The sequence below is a fragment of the Rhinoraja longicauda genome, chromosome 30 (genome assembly GCF_053455715.1).
Source record: "Rhinoraja longicauda isolate Sanriku21f chromosome 30, sRhiLon1.1, whole genome shotgun sequence".
NCBI classification, from domain to species: Eukaryota; Metazoa; Chordata; class Chondrichthyes; order Rajiformes; family Arhynchobatidae; genus Rhinoraja; species Rhinoraja longicauda.
Genome location: NC_135982.1, coordinates 12,190,089 through 12,206,834, shown reverse-complemented (window position 1 = coordinate 12,206,834; position 16,746 = coordinate 12,190,089). Strand labels below are relative to the sequence as shown.

The 16,746-nt window shown below is 43.5% G+C and overlaps 1 protein-coding gene across 1 annotated transcript; it reads right to left on the bottom strand.

The window, feature by feature from the left end:
• Positions 1-1,417: 1,417 nt before the first annotated feature.
• lrrc47 (leucine rich repeat containing 47) lies at positions 1,418-16,426 on the bottom strand. The gene is made up of 7 exons (XM_078425230.1): positions 15,815-16,426; positions 11,869-12,321; positions 11,131-11,247; positions 10,473-10,588; positions 8,761-8,863; positions 7,272-7,361; positions 1,418-2,989 (listed from the first exon to the last, which is right to left on the bottom strand). The coding sequence occupies exons 1-7, from the start codon at positions 16,391-16,393 to the stop codon at positions 2,747-2,749; spliced, it is 1,701 nt and encodes a 566-aa protein (XP_078281356.1). The 5' UTR covers positions 16,394-16,426; the 3' UTR covers positions 1,418-2,746.
• Between the last annotated feature and the right edge of the window lie 320 nt (positions 16,427-16,746).

The following is a 16,746-nucleotide window of genomic DNA, read 5'->3' as shown; positions in this document are numbered from 1 at the left end:
ATGAAAGGAATGGGAACACAGATTTGGAGCATTGCTCACATGGACAACATGTGACTGTTAGCCTGAATAGTTTATTTAGCCAAAGAGCATGGAAATTTTGGCCTGAGTTCAAACCCACTATCAATCACCCGTTCACACGATTTCTATTATCCCACTTTCACATCCACCCCCTACACACTCAGGGCAATTTGCAGTGGCCAATTAACCTATAAACCTCACACAAACAGCATCCAATGTCAGGATCAAACCTGGGTCTCTGGCACTGTAAGGTAGCAGCTCTACCACCTGCGCCACTGTGCTGCCCATAATGGGTGAATAGGTGATTCTTGCTTCACTGTTTCCTTGTAATTCAACACTACAAATTGCTGGGCCTTGGGAGATTGTCCAAATTAGGTGCTGCTTTGCTAGGGTTTGTCATGGTGACTGAGAGCTTAATCTGCCGCTGGCAATATTGCTGCAGATCAAATAAAAGTCTAGCTGTTATCAGATAGCAAAGCCTGTAATACAAGGCTCTGCAAATAAGAGATCAAATTAAAGAGAACAGAATTGTAAAGATTTTGGTTCCTTCTGACAATGGAACCTATCCAAAAGCAAAGTTCAACGAGAGGTACAAAGCAGCTGGGAGTCCCCAGTCAGGCAGCAAGACCCGTCAGTTCATCAATCCCACCTACAAAGTCAGGGAGCATCATTACATTTCCTGCAGCACGGAAAGAGGCCCTTCAGCCCACCCAGTCCACGCCAACCAGTGTTCCCCGTACACTAGCACTATCCTACACACCAAGGCCAATTTACAATTTTTACTGAAGCCAATTAACCTACACGTCTTTGGAGTGTGGGACAAAATCAGGGCACCCAGTGAAAACCCTTGTGGTCACAGGAAGAATCTACAAACTACGTACAGACAGCACCCACAGTCAGGGTCGAACATGGGTCTCTGGCGCAGTAAGGCAGTAACTGTACCAATGTGCCACTGTACCACCCCAAAAACCAGTAAAAACAATAGAACTCATTGACCAACCCGTGGGAACTTTGGGAAAATCTTTGGGTTCAAGCTTTGTAATTTTGGATTGACATGGGTTGGAACAAGGAGATTAGAATCACCTATGGCCTTGTCAAATGGTGGGAGCATGCGCAAGGACCCAGGCAACCTACTCACTCTTCCATGCCAAGTAAACTGTACTGTGTGAATTGTGGAGATATCACAGATATAGGGATATGCCAGTGTACCACCCAGCCAGTCAGTTTAGAAAGCTCCAGGACCTGAAACGGTTTCTCTTTCGACAGATGTTGCCTGAACTACTAAGTGTTTCCAGCATTTTCTCTTATTTCAGATTTCCAGCATCTGCAGTTTAAAAAAAAAAAATCAGTCAGTTTGTTAACTGATTGTACAGACTACTCAAGACATCATTTACTCATGAGGCTCATTTTATTTCAGATGTTACTTCATGCCATCCCATAACGTCCACCAAAATGGATTCATTTTTACACAACCATCCCTACACACGTAGCTTTGCCCCCCCCCATGGACCACTTGTCCTCTCTGTGAACCTGCTTCTTCACAGCCTACACCTGACACCCTCAAATACAAAAGTGCAAGACTATTGGCACAGCTCGGCGGAAAGGCAATTGCAAAGCACCATTTGTGACAAGTCCCTGCAATGAAGATGCAAGAGACTCCAGATATTGGACTCTGGAGCAACCAATCTGTTGGAGAACCAGCAGATCAAACGATATCTGTGAGGGGGGGGGAATGGACAGTTCAGGTTCAGATAGAGTCCTGACCCAAGCGTCGTCTGTCCATTTACCTCCACAGATGCTGCTGAACTCATCGAGTTCCTCCCGTAGATTGTTTGCTGTTCCAAGTCCCTGCAATTAACTAAAGGAATGGAGTTTCAAGTCCCTGCAATGAAAAGGAATTTCACAAATGGCAGGCTAAATTGGAATATAATTTTTTCCTCAAAATACTGCACTTGATCACTGCTCACTGAATATTTTCTGGTTAAGTAACTGTTTTAACACATTGTATTAATGGTCTAATTTCTATTCTCTCCCTCCTTCCTTACCCTTACAAGGTACAAATGCACGCTGTGATATAGACTGCAGGCCCCTCTAGCTTAACATGCACCTCAGCTCTTCTACAGAGAGAGCAGGGGGACCTGCTGCAGGTCAGTTTGCTCAAGACTCTCATTCAGTTGCTTCACAGTTCTGGATAAACACTGGACACTCAGGCAATGTACCATCAGCTTCTGGAATTATATCGCAGCCAAACCCAGCACCTTCAGGAAAGAAAAACAGGCGCTGAAGAACAGATCGGGAAAAAATAAATAAAAAGTGCAAGCTTCTCTTTAAATTTTCAAAAGTGGTTTCTTTGATTCACTACCAGACTTGGGCTTCAATGGAAAGGGCAATATTTAATTATTTGCCACAAAAGGGGCAAAGAAAAAAAAACCACTTTGCTCCTTTCACGACAAAGCTCCCTGCAGCCAAGTAGATACTGTTTCTGTGTAGACACAGTTGCAATGGATGAAGCACCATGGATAATTTCTCATAGCAATCCAAACACCAATACCATAATGAGCAGATGATCAGTCTTTTCAGCAATGTTAACTGAGGGTCAAATATTGGTCAGGTCACTGGGAAGAACTCTTTGCTGCTTTTTGAAATAATTCCCGGGGATATTTTAAGTCCTCTTGAGACGCCAGATGAGGAGTTGTTTAACGCCTCTTCCAAGAGGTTTTGTGTGGGGCTATCGGATTACGGTCACACAATCCACATTCAGGTTTAGGTCAGTCTTGGCTGGGTAAACCACCTTCAGGTTCCCGTCCACATCAACAACCCGCACTTGCTTCACTATCAGTTCAGATGTGGCTGCCGGAGTCTCCGCAGGGTCTGGAACTGCAGTTCTTTCACTCGCCTCTTCAGCCTCGTCACCGGATACAGTCTCCTCCTCCTGATTTTCAACGGTGAACTTGTTCAATTCGGCCATTCGCTGTATTTAAAAATAAAACAAGCTTTATGGTTGTTTGCATGAAAATTTAGCCGTTCCGTGCAGCTCACTGAGTCATTTCTGGAGCTTTCAAGCCTCTTCCACGATGTACCGTCTCATTCACACAGGCAGCCAAAATACAACACAAGTAAACTTCGCTATTGTTTTACACAATCATTTAATAAACCATAGAGATGGATTTAGAAAGAGAAGGCATTAACTCATAGTATGAAATGTGGCGTAAAACCTGTGAATTCTTGTCTTGCTGCAGGGGACAGTTAACCCCAGATCACCCTGGCTAACTTCAGAACCTTTTCCCCCAGGTTGGAAAAGTCAAAGATCAGAGGGCTTAGCTTTAAGGTGAGAGGGGCAAAGTTTTAAGGAGATGTGAGGGGCATCTGAACTGAACAGGGTGGTTAAAAAGCCTTTAGTACAGAGTCATGCAGCCTGGAAACAAACCTCTCTGCCATGCTGAATAAGATGCCCCATTTCCCACTAAGCTAGTCCCATTTCCAATTTGGCCCATACATATTCTTCTAAATCTTTCCAATCTAGGTAGTTGTCCAACAGTCTTTTGAAAGTTGTTATTATACCTTCCTCAGCTACTTCCTCTGACGGCTTGTTCAATATACCCACAACCATCTGTTTGAAAGGTTTCCCCTCGGGTTCTTGTGAAACCTTTCCCCTCTCATCATAAACCTTTGCTCCTCCAGCTCTAGATTCCCCTCCCCGGGGTAAAAGACTGCATTCATGCTGTCTATTCCCCTCATGGTTTTACACACCTCCATAAGATCATCCCCCTCAGCCTTCTGTGCTCCAAGGAAGTCTAAGCCTTCTTCAACCTCTCCCTATAGCTCGGCCCCTTGAGTCCTCAAGTGAGGTATTGACTATGGGACAAGGGAGATAATGTTATAACCGTAACAAGCATAAGCTAGGCCACAGCTTGAGAAATAAATCCCATTCTGCTCACTACGCCACAGGAGAGATTGGATTGAACAACAGAGCAGGAAAGGAAGAGTCTCCAGGTTGCTGCTTGCACCAAAGGACAACAATTATAAAGGGAGACTGACAAAGCTCAGGCTGTTTTCCTTGGAACAAAGCAGGGGGGGGGGGGGCTTAATCAAGTTATAACATTAAGCTTGAGAGGTGGGGGTGGATTCAGTGCTGACAGGAGGAATCTGTTTCCTTCAGCAGAGAGCTCAAATACAAATGGACATGGAATGTACATAGTAACAAAAAATTGAGAGCAATTAAGGAAATGCTATTCACCAAAATAATTTGGAACACACTGTTTATAAACTTATTATCAACGCTAGAGGATATGTACTTGAAGTTCCATTACCTATGCACTGAGACTATAAAACTAGGTGAACATTTTGGCATGAACATGATGGGCTGAATGGCCTCTCTTTGCAGGAAAGAAAACTGCAAATGCTGGTTTAAATTGAAGGTAGGCACAAAATGCTGGAGTAACTCAGCGGGTTAGGCAGCATCACTGGAGAGAAGGAATGAGTGACGTTTCGGGTCTCAATGTTACTCCAGCATTTTGTGTCTACCCTGGCCTCCCTATGTGCTGCATAATCACACAGCATAAAATCAAACAGAACACCATTAGTTCTAACTCGGATGAGTTCGCAATCATTGTGCAAAACACGTAGCAGCCCGGAGCTTGAATCCAGAGGTCTGAAGGAGGGAGGAATCAGTCTGGACCAGCATTGCAGGATATGTACCAGATCACAGTGATACTGCACCAAAATCTGACCTCGGGGTATGAATACCCAGTGCAAAAACCAATGCCAAAGGCTGTGAAACACTGCTCGGCATTTTGATATCATGCTCCTGGTACCAGACACATAAACCACACCAGGTAGATTTTCCGAGAACCTAGTCATTATTTCAACAATGCTATTGTGTGGTTTGCAAAAGATGGTGGTCTAATATTTACTTAGTTGTGCCACAAAGCACTCACAACTCAGACTAAACAAATCCTTTATACTGTTTAAAACCCACACAATACCAATTATTAACAGGCAAGAACTACAATAAAAGGGGTGAAATTTCTTGCCCCAGCAGATACGCCCATTATGCAATGGAAAGCTGCTTATACAAGTAATATTAGATCAAATTCTACCAAGACTTTGTCAGCACGTCACGGAAGGGTATACAATTACCTTCTATTTTGTTAAAAGGCTTCCACGTGTTTGCATCAACTGCAAGCAAGGGTCATTTTTTTGTTACTTGAAGGCCATCGACCCCCTCCGAACTATACACATGTTTATCACATCACCTCACATTCTTCTGAATTGAGGTGGTTTAGGGCTACTTGACTAAATCTTTCCCTGTGGGACAACCCAGAACTTCATCGAGCTTTTTGGAACTGCCTCTCGGGGAATGTCCTTCCTCAAATAAGGAATCCAAAACTGCAAACAAATTCCATGTGTGGTCACATCAAAACTATGCAGCTGTAGCAAGCTTTCCTTATTCTTATACAAATGCCAACATTCCAAAATGGTGCAGCTAATAGAGTTGTTGCCTCACAGTGCCAGAGTCCCGGGTTCGATCCTGTCTGTGTGGAGTTTGCATGTTCTTCCTGAAACTGTATTTGCTCCGGGTACTCCGGTTTCCTCCCAAATCCCAAAGACGTGTGGGTTTGCATTGAACGCCATAGTGTACCACACCTTTCAGCAATGACCTATTCATACTTGGCCTCAATTCCTTAATTTTCTGCCAGTTTATCAACCATCCACCAATGTCAGTACATTCCTCTCATTACCATAGTAACATTCTTCTATAGTAACATTTCTGAAGAAGGGTCCCAACCAGAAATGTCCCCTATCCATTCCTACCACAGTTGATGCCTGACCCACTGAAGTTCCTCTGGCACTTTGTTTCACTCAAGATTCCAGCATTTGCAATTCCTTGTGACTCCAGTTACATTTAACATTGTTTCATATCAAATATGTTTTGGAAAAGCAAATGAATTATTTCCATTAATTCCCTGAGCCTTCAAAGTACTTAATAAACGTCAAATACAATTTTCCTTTCAAAAACTAAACTATTGATTATAATGATTTTCAAAATTCCCTATCGGCATTTGCCTAATAATGGACCTGGGCATATTTTCTTGTTCATTTTGTTGATTAATGGGCCTTAGTTCATTACCTTCATTCTTTCCCATTCTGGGGAAGATACTTGACATGGGGCTTCCGAACATCTGGAATTCTAAAAGGCTACAACCAATGCTTTTACTACCCCTGCTGCCAAAAACCATTAAAATTAATGTTTTTTTAAAATGATTAACAAAATATCAACCAGTAGACACTAAACATTTTATTTTAGGGTCAGTTCTTGCAATCAATCGTGAGCTAAGGCTTACATAAAATGCATAACAATTAGATTTTTTTTTTTGAGAATTTGAAAATGCCTGTTTTTTTTGGTCAATTTATTGATTTTGGTCAATTTCAAGGCAGCTGGAAACAGCAGGAACTTCAGAGCAGCAATTGACCACTTATTTGTAAACCCTACCAACCAACAGATCTGCTGCGCAATGACACCAATCGCTAATAGATCCACTTCTGTAATAACGGCAGAACCATGAATGATGGTTCCTTGGATTCAATAGACAATAGGTGCAGGAGTAGGCCATTCAGCCCTTCGAGCCAGCACCACCATTCAATGTGATCATGGCTGATCATCCACAATCAGTATCCCGTTCCTGCTCTCTCCCCATACCCCCTGACTCTGCTTTCATTAAGAGCTCCATCTAACTCTCGCTTGAAAACATCCAGAGAATTGGTCTCCACTGCCTTCTGAGGCAGAGAAATCTGAGGATTCCTTGAGTGGAATCCCCCAGCAAGTTAATCAATAAGTGTTTTTCTTGCCAAGGAAGAGTCCCTACTCAGAATATTTTAAGTATATTGTGCCTACTAAACCTTTACACTTGTAAAGGTAGCTAATAATCAAACAAATGTTTACAGTCCCACATACAATAGCATCTATTTATTGTCTTGACTGATACATTAAAGAAGATAAGGGGCAATGAAAAGTTTACCTATATCCTGCATTTGAAACAGTGTCGATTGAAAGTTCCTAAAGAAGCCACAGTTAAGTTTTGACAAAAGATGAGATCAGATTCAACCAGCAAATATTCTTAGTCCAACAAAGGTGAAACTACTTCACACCAGCGAGGACAAGTATGGACTTAATATGTATCCAGTGGCAACAGGACGACAAAGAAAAATCCAACAGAACAAACAAAGGCAGGAGGAGAGTTTGAGTAACTCACCATAATCAAGCTGTCCATCACCTCTTTGCAGGCCTGCAGATTGGCAGAACTGGTCACTTCCACGAACAGCTGACTTGTGGATTTTTTAATCTAACAAAGAAATGAAAGCATAAAGGGAGTAATGCTAACAACAAAACAGCACGAGGAAAACAATGTGCTGAGGGAAGTTTGTGCAAACAAGACTTTAATCTTACCACAGACAATAATTAGCGTGCTGTGCTTTCCTAACATTTAATACTCTTGTTTTTGGAAAAATTATCGGACATAATTATGATCATTGGCAGCATTGGCAGATTTAGGGACTTTGCTCTTCCTGCAGCTTGCCATTAATAGTATACTTTCCCTTTACATTTCACTTCCCAAAATACAGCACCTCACACTTGCTTGGATTATACTTCATTCGCCATTTCGATGCCATTTTTTCTGGTGATCTATATCCTGCGGTACATCATGAAGGAATTTAATGAACAAATCCCACTAGATTAAACCCATTAATCAGAAACATTGTGTTGCCTCAGATAAATTCACAGACAAAGATCAGTGCCCAGATTTTGTGGCCCTATATGAGACCCGGGTTCGATCCTGACTACGGATGTCATCTGTACAGAGTTTGTACGTTCTCCCTGTGACTGCGTGGGTTTTCTCTGGGTGCTCTGGTTTCCTCCCACATCCCAAAGACATGCAGGTTTGCAGGTTAATTGGCTTCTGTAAATTGCCCCTAGCATGTAGGACATAGAACTAGTGAACAAATAATTGTTGGGCCGAAGGGCCTGTTTCCACGCTGTATCTCTAAGCTAAACTGAGAGATGGTCTCCTCTGACAGGTGACAAGTTAATTTCCAAAGCTTAATTTCCTGGCAACTGTAGATACGCCAGTTAAAAATACAGTGGGAACGTGCAGGTTGCTGGAGGACTATGGGAACCTACACTTCTCATATCAACTATAGGATGGCGCAGCTGGAAATGCTAATGCCTTACAGCGCTAGAGACCCAGATTTGATACTGACCTTGGGTGCCACCTGTGTGGAGTTTGCACATTCTCTGATTGCATGGGTTTCCTCCGGGTGCTCCGGTTTCTTCCCACATTTCAAAGATGTGACGGGATTGATAGGCAGCATGGACTCAGTGGGCTGAAAGGCCTGTTTCCATGCTGCACCTCAAACTAAAAACTGCACTCTGATCATAAGGGACAGGAGTAGAATTAGGCCATTCGACCCATCAAGTCAACTCCACCATTCAATCGTGTCTGATCTATCTCTCCCTCCTAACCCCATTCTCCTGCCTTTTCCCCACAACCTCTGACACCCGTACTAATCAAGAATCTATGGCACTGTCTGTAGAGAGAATGTCAGTCCAATTTGATTGGAATGAATCAAGTTCATTTCTTGCTGGGACTCCAAGAATGTAGAGTTTCAATAAGATAAAAAGCAGAACCCTTCATCTCCCACTGCAGAGTTACACCCATTATTAGGCCATTCCCAGGGACGCACCTTGGTTTTTTCACTGTTTGTGATTGGTGGGAAAGAAATGACACAATCTTCCGCATCGACCAAACAGGGAAAATTCTCTTTCCCGTTGAGTAACTGGAGATATCTGGAAAACAAAGAACAGTGCAGGTAAAATACAGTCTGCCCCACGTTCTACACACCAACAAAACATATGAACACATGGAAGAATGAATAAAAATACTATTTTATGAAGTATCCGTCATGATCCGGATTCTCCAAAGCATTTTAGACCAGTTAATTTGTGCACATCAAGGTTACATGGAACGGTAGTGCACAGAAAAGGGGCCTTCGGCTCACAAAGGTCCACTTATAAATGCTAAATTGCACTAATCTCCTCTGCCTGCACGTTAACCCTATAACTCCATTCCATGCATAACCATGTGCCCATCGAAAAGCCTCAATGCCACTGCTGCATCTGCTTCCACACCACTCTAGGCAACTCATTCCAAACACACACCACTGAAAAAAACTTGCCCCACACATCTCCTTTAAACTTTGTCCCCCTCACCTTAAAAGCATGCCCTCTAGCCTTTGATATTTCGACCATGGGAGAAAGGTTCTGGCTGTCTACCCTATCAGTTCTCTCTTCAGACTCTGATGCTCCAGAGAAAACAATCCAAGTTCGTGACCATGTTGTAATGGTATAGGTTTCAGGTATAGTTAATCCATTACAATGACCACATGATCCGTTAGTGATGTTGATTGAGGGATAAGGCATGTTGTCAGGATATTGAGAAGAATCCCCCACTCTTCTTCGGTGGAGCAGTGGTAGAGTTGCTGCCTTACAGCGTTTTCAGTGCCAGGGACCTGGGTTCGATCCCGACTACGGATGCGGTCTGTACGGAGTTTGTACGTTCTTCCCGTGACTGCTTAGATTTTCTTTTGAGAACTTCAGTTTCCTCACACTCCAAAGGCATACAGGTTTGTAGGTTAATTGGCTTTGTATAAATGTAAGTTGTCCCTAGTGCGTGTAGGATAATGTAGGTCAGCGCAGACTCGGTGGGCTGAAGGGCCTGTTTCCACACTATATTTCCAAACTAAACTAAAAAAAAGTCCATGGAATCTACAGAAAGGGCCTTTAGATAGGCACATGGATATGTATCATGTGCAGACAGATGATTCGTTTATTTTGGTATCACGTTCGGCCTGGACATTGTGGGCCGAAGGACATGTTCCTGTACTGTACCTTTCTATGTTCGATATTTGCACTGGGTTTGATTGGCTCTTAGTTAAGTTAGTGTCAGGACAGACCACTCATTACTAGGAGTACATATTAGAGGATGTCGGGGGTTATGGCGAGAAGGCAGGAGAATGGGGTTGAGAGGGAAAGGTAGATCAGCGACAAATGAATGGTGGAATGGCCGAATTCTGCTCCTATAACTTATGAACTTAAATGATCAGGAGAGAAAAGAATTGGCCTTTGTTAATCCTGTTGATATATATAGTGCTCAGATGAGAATTATCATCCAAGTGGGAAACCAGGGGTCTATGCACCAAATGAAGAACAGAGTCTGTGGTTTCATTGACAGCAAGACCAGAGTTCAGCATCATTACACCCAGAAACGGCAACACAGCAATTTTAGTACATGAGTATATTGGATTTATATTTGATCAAAATATTATAAAATATATATTTGATCAAAAAATGTTAACAGAATTATATTGTAACGCAATGGCATCATTTTGTTACTGACTTGTGCAGCCCAGAAACATTTTGCCGCTTCTTCTGCTTCCGTTGCTCATCAGCTTCCATCTGTAACTGTCGCACCAGATCAAGCGCCTTTACCTCCTTCCTTCCAAGTGGGATAATCTGAAAGATCAGATGGGATTACTTGAATATTAAACTTCTTTGTATTGGTGAAATGTTATCAGTGGAGAAAACATGGATAGAGCAAGGCTGAGATGGTTCAATTTAAGATACCTTATTTCAGTTAATGGAGGTTAGCCAAGGGAAAACCTTCCAATGTAGATTTGGTTATTGATTTGATTGAAATATACATCGTGAAAACAGGCTCTTCAACCCACTGAGTCCATGCTATCTGTCGATCACCCGTTTGTACTAGTTCTATGTTATGCCACTTTAACATCTATTATCTTTCGGGGTACATATGATACATAGAACACAGAAAAGTACAGTACAGAAACATGTCCTTTGGTCTACAATGTAGCATGCAACAAAAGCTTTTTCCTGTACTTCGGTATACATAACAATAAACTCAAGTGAAACAATGTCCAGGCAAAACATGATGAACAATATCATTTCTATAAATGGCTCACAAACATGCTTTTATTGCAGTCATGTAATGTTTGCTGGTGCATACACCAACAATATTTACTCATGTACACATGTACCTTCCAGGATTGGGAGGGCCTGGCATCATACAATAATGGTCCTTTCACCAGTTGCAGATCATGAGTAGCAATAGTCGCCAATGTTCTCTTAAGACAGATGTCATCGTGCAATTTGGTCTGGGAAAAGAGAAAAAAGTGACTCGTGGTTACTTACTAGGCCATAAAACAGAGGTAATTATTGTGTGGCATGAGAGAGGGATTGGCCAGGGAAATTATTTCCCACATAAACTCCAAACATGTACATAATGAAATCAGAGATGAAATGCCTTTGAAGAATTCATCTGATCGTTCCCAAGCATTTTCACGGGCGGTCACTGTAAACAGTCTTGTCACTGAGGCACACCAGGCATTCGGAAGTGGCAGATATGATAATTTAGTTTTGCATAAAAAATAGTATTAATCTTCTGTTGTAGAGTGGTCTTCACTAATTCCGCAACAGAACAGAACATTAACTTCAATAAATTAACAACAAATTAACTTATAGTTTTACCTTCCAAAGGTTGTTTTTGTAGAACAGATAGTTCTCTTTTTCACTATTCTAAACAGTTTCTCCATTCTGATTCATTGCTTTTGGAAACTAACATTTCAGCAAAGTGCAAATGTATGTGTGAATTGTGATACATTAAAAGCAAATATACTATACAATAGCTTAGAAATAAGATAATTAAGCATGTTAGTAAACTACATGTGAGAACACGTGATTTATATTTAACTTAAGTCAATAGAGTGATATATTACCTGAGCCACGAGGAATCGTTTCAAAGCATTCCCTTGTCTCAGTTGCATTCCTTCCACGATACAGCACACTATGTAAGGTCTCACATCCTTGACATTGGGAGTGACTTTCACTTGAACTGTGCGAGAATTTTCTGAAAAACGCAGCACTCGTAACACCAGCTTGTTCAGGTCCTCCTCATCTGATTCATCAGCATCATCTCTCTTCACAGCTTTCTTCCTCTTTGCCTTCTCCTTGCTCTCATTTTTCTCATTCCCCTCTGTTTTCCCTCTCCCCTTCCCGCGACCTCCTGCCTTCAGATAGTCTAAGATCGATTTAGTCTGGCAACCATTTACCATTTTCTCCAGTCGTTTATCTTTTAACTTGTTTCCTTTCAAGTTGATTTCTTTCAGCTTGGGACAGTCAGCCAGCTCGCAGGGAATCTCTGAGAGGAAGTTGTCTGATAAATCCAGAGTCTGGAACACAAAAGGAGAGAGGGGCACTTAGTGATTATTGCACAAAAGGTGCACACCTGTAGAATTCTTCACAGGAGCAGGCATTTGGACCATCACATCCATGCTGGCATTAAGATCCAGCAGTTGAAATCATCAGAAATTACAAGCAAGGAGAAAAAAGTACGAGTTTCAGACGTTTGAAGACGATGATTTGATGGCAGATTTTGAGAAGAGGGGAAGGATGATATAGTATTACAAAATAGCTCTAGAAAGCAACAAAATGAGGCCGAAGAAGCACATTATTGATGAGTGGAGACAAAATGGCTGATGAAGGAAAGGTATATGCAGGGATGTATTGTCGAGGCACCTTGTAGGGCTAGAGTAAGAGATAATGAGGAATGGATCCCACTGGATTCTGGTACGGACGAAAGTACATCCTTAGAATATATAGAATTATGACAGCACAAAAGGAACCAGTCATTTCAAAGTCTGAATCTATATTTTATAGCACAGTGCAGTCTCATTCGCCCACTTTCTCCAAAATCTTTGGCTTTAAACATTTATATAAACCAACTGTGAAAGCCATACTAGTATCTGCATTCACTGCGCTGTCAGGCTGTGTTCCATACCACTTGGCTCAAAAAGGAGTTTCTCTTCATGTCACCATGAACCTTTTGCCAAACGTCCCCCAATCCTTCTCTCCTGAGATGCTGCATGACCTACAGAGTTACTCCACCATTGTGTGTCTACCTGTGAAAAGGAACATTCCGCTTTCAGCAGCAAGAGTGTGGCCCTGATCTCCCATCTACCTCACCAGCCAGAGTGTAGTCCTGACCTTTCATTTACCTCATTGGAGACCTTTGAATTATCTTGAATCCGATGTTATCTTGCACTAAATGTTGCATCTTTATCTATACTTTGTGGGAGGCTCGATTGTAATCATGTATAGTCTTTTCTTTGACTGAATTGCATGCAGCAAAAGCGTATCATTTTTCTTAGTATATGTGACAATAATAAACTATACTTTAACATTAATGAGATATGGAATTAAAAAATCTGTTCAATCTCTGATACAGGTTGGAGAACAAGTGAAATCTAATTGCATTTAAAGGATGTGTAGATCTGAAGAAGGGCCTCGACCTGAAACGTCACCCATTCCTTCTTTCCAGAGATGCTACCTGTCCCGCTGAGTTACTTACTCCAGCATTTTATGGATGCTTGGACAGGTATATGATGGAAAAGGGTTAGAGGGATATTGAGCAAACATGGGAAAATGTGACGAGCTTAGATGGGGGCATCTTGGTCAGCATGGCCAAGTTGGGTCAAAGGGCCTGTTTCCAGGCTGCATTACTCTATGAAACAGGTGGCTTAAGGCAAAACTAGTTTTTGAGCAAGCTTAGCATTTAGGAACTTCCAGCTGTATCTTTTCATTAAAAAAATGGTGTGTTGTCCAGTTATACTAACATCAATCATTGAAATATGTTGCTCCACACATAACTATTGTGGTAAAGCAATTAATCAATGTTACATACTTGTTTAGTCTCAGAACTTGTTGGTACATTGAAGCTAGTTTTACAAGACAGTGGAGCTCCTCTCTAAAACATCTTTAGAATAAGTTAGAGACACAAGGGGAGGCAGATGCTGCCATCTGTGGCAAATAAAAAAACAAATCGGCGAGGAACTCAGTGAGTCCAGGAGCATGTGTGGAGAGGAAAGGAATTGCCATCATTTTGGGTGGATATCTGCATCTGGGCAGATTAATTTAAGTAGAAAGTATTTGATTTGCTCTTGCTTTGGGTTAGGTTTGATACAAGCATTGTGCTGCAATCTGTCCAGCTTTGTCTCCAGTCATGAAATATTGGTGCAGCAATCATTCACAGCCCATCCCGGGGTCTTTTACAGATTCTGAGGTTGATTTTATCTGTAAGTTGAAAAGCACAAAAAGCACTCAACATGGTAACAATATCTCTATAGTATTATGCAAAACACAAAAATGATGTAGGAAGTCAGAAGGTCAAGCAGCATCTAGGGAGGGAAAGGACAAGTGACATTTTGGCTCAGGATCGTTCTTCAGACTGGATCAGATCCTAAACTTCACCTGTCAATTCCCACCCCAGATGCTGAGTGACTCTCTGCATTTGGTGTTTTGCTCAAGATTTCAGCACCAGCAGTCTCTTGTAAATCAGCAATGGCATACTCTATTGTGTAAAAAGCAAAAAGACAGACAAGAAAGAACTCAGTCCCTGCCTCTACAACTCTATTATTTTTGACTCAGAGTGCAATCAGGGAGGAAAGGCAACAAGAAAATCTCCATGATAATTCTCAATGCCCTCAAAAATTGTATCTCAGCACCTTGCTATCACTGTCAAGAAAACGCATCAACGTCTCTACTTCCACAGAAGGCCAAGGACATCTCCAGTGGCCCTTACCAATTTCTGCACATGCACCACAGGAACTATTCTGTCAAAGACCATAGAAAATTGTTTTATTGTCATGGTACAAAAATAATGATTTTTTTTGTTTCATATGCTCACCAGTTAAACTATATCATTCATGAACACAACTGGTGATGCAAAAAAGAAAATAAACAGAGTGCAGAATATATTGTTACAGCTAGAGAAATAGCAGAGTTGTGAACACAGTCCCATCTATCACACAAACCAGAACTCCATCTACACTTCACGCTGCCTCAGGAAAGCAGACATAATCAAGGACCACTCACACCGGTTGTTCTCCCCCTAAGCAAAATCATGTAAAGGCTTGTAAGTACATATCAATAGATCCAAGAAAAGCTTCAGATGCCTCTCATATACCCAAATCCTCCACTCTACCATGTTGCAGCATTTGTATTTCTTTTAATCTGGACTTTCTCTGCAGCTGTAAGACTATATTCTGCACTGTTTATTTTCTCTTGCACTGCCTGATGCACATATATGGTATGATTTGTTTGGATAGCATACAAAACAAAGCCTTTTTTACCATCCCTCAGTAGTGATAAGGCTTTGTTTTGTATGCTATCCAAACAAATCATACCATATATGTGCATCAGGCAGTGCAAGAGGAAATAAACAGTGCAGAATATAGTCTTACAGCTGCAGAGAAAGTCCAGATTAAAAGAAATACAAATGCTGCACCATGGCCTCACAGTGCCAAGAACCACGGTGCGATCCCGACCTCGGGTAATGTCTATGCTATGTCGAGTTTGCACGTTCTCCCTGTGAAGGCGTGGGTTTCTCCCCCATCTCAAAGAGGTGGTAGGTTAATTGGCCTAATGTGCGGGGAGTGGAAGAGAAAGTGGGATAACACTGAAATAGTGTGACAGACACAAGAAGCTGGAATAACTGAGCGGGTCAGGCAGTATCTCTGTTAAAAGCTGAGTTACTCCAGCTTTTTGCGTCTATCTTCGGTGTAAGCCAGCATCTGCAGTTCCTTCCAACACGTAGCACTAGTGTGAAGGGGTGATGATCGATGCATAGCCATGGCCATGGCCGGCCCGCTCCCCTCCCCTTCTCACCCGCAGGCCCCGCAGCTCGGAGATGTCGCCGTCCAGGCGCTCGATGCGGTTGCGGGCGGCGCTGAGGGTGCTGAGGAGCGAGAGTCCGGGGTCGAGCAGGGAGGCGGGGAGCTCTGGCAGCAGGTTGTCGGAGAGGTTGAGGAGGGCGAGGCGGGAGCAGTTGGCCAGCTCGGGCGGCAGGGCCTCCAGCTGGTTGCCGCTCGCCTTCAGGCTGCTGAGCTGCGCCAGGCGGCCGAGGGAGGCGGGCAGGGCGGAGAGGCGGTTGTCCGACACGTCGAGCAGCCGCAGCTCGCTGAGTTGCCCCAGCTCGGGCGGCAGAGCCAGCAGCCCGTCGCCGCTCAGCACCAGGCTCCGCAACGCCCGTAGGCCGCCCAGCCCGCCGCTGCCGCTGCCGCTGTCGCCGCCCTCCAGCCCCCGCAGCCCCGCCACGCCGCTCAGTTCCAGGTGCTGCAGCAGCGGCGCCAGCCTGTACAGCCGCCGGTCGATCTCGTCGCCCTCGGGCCGCGGGCCCCGCACCACCAGCTCCCGCCGCCCCTCCGCCAGCGCCAGCCCGACCTCCGGCCACTCGGCCGCCGCCATCACGCACACCCGCCGCGGTGCGCAGGCGCGGCTCCGGCCCGAGGGGCTGGCGTCACGTGGTCGCCGGGGCTCTGCGCCAATCAGCGTGAGGGGGGAGAGGCCAGGAGACCACGTGGGAGGAGCAGAATTAGGCCACTCGGCCCATCTAGTCTACTCCACTCTGAAGAAGGGTCTCGACCCGAAACGTCACCCATTCCTTCTCTCCCGAGATGCTGCCTGACCCGCTGAGTTACTCCAGCATTTTGTGAATAACTACTCCACCATTCAATCATGGCCAAAGATACTAGAGGAGCAAGATAGACCACTCCACCCTAAGAATCGTAGCACGTCATGCCGCCATTTTAGTAGGTAGA

Excerpts from the sequence above, each read along its gene's own strand:
- lrrc47 (XM_078425230.1), bottom strand. The coding sequence starts at position 16,393 with ATGGCGGCGGCCGAGTGGCCGGAGGTCGGGCTGGCGCTGGCGGAGGGG. Across the intron at positions 11,248-11,868 it reads AACGATTCCTCGTGGCTCAG|ACCAAATTGCACGATGACAT; the intron begins GTAATATATCAC and ends CTCTTTTCCCAG. Across the intron at positions 10,589-11,130 it reads GGCCCTCCCAATCCTGGAAG|ATTATCCCACTTGGAAGGAA; the intron begins GTACATGTGTAC and ends CTGATCTTTCAG.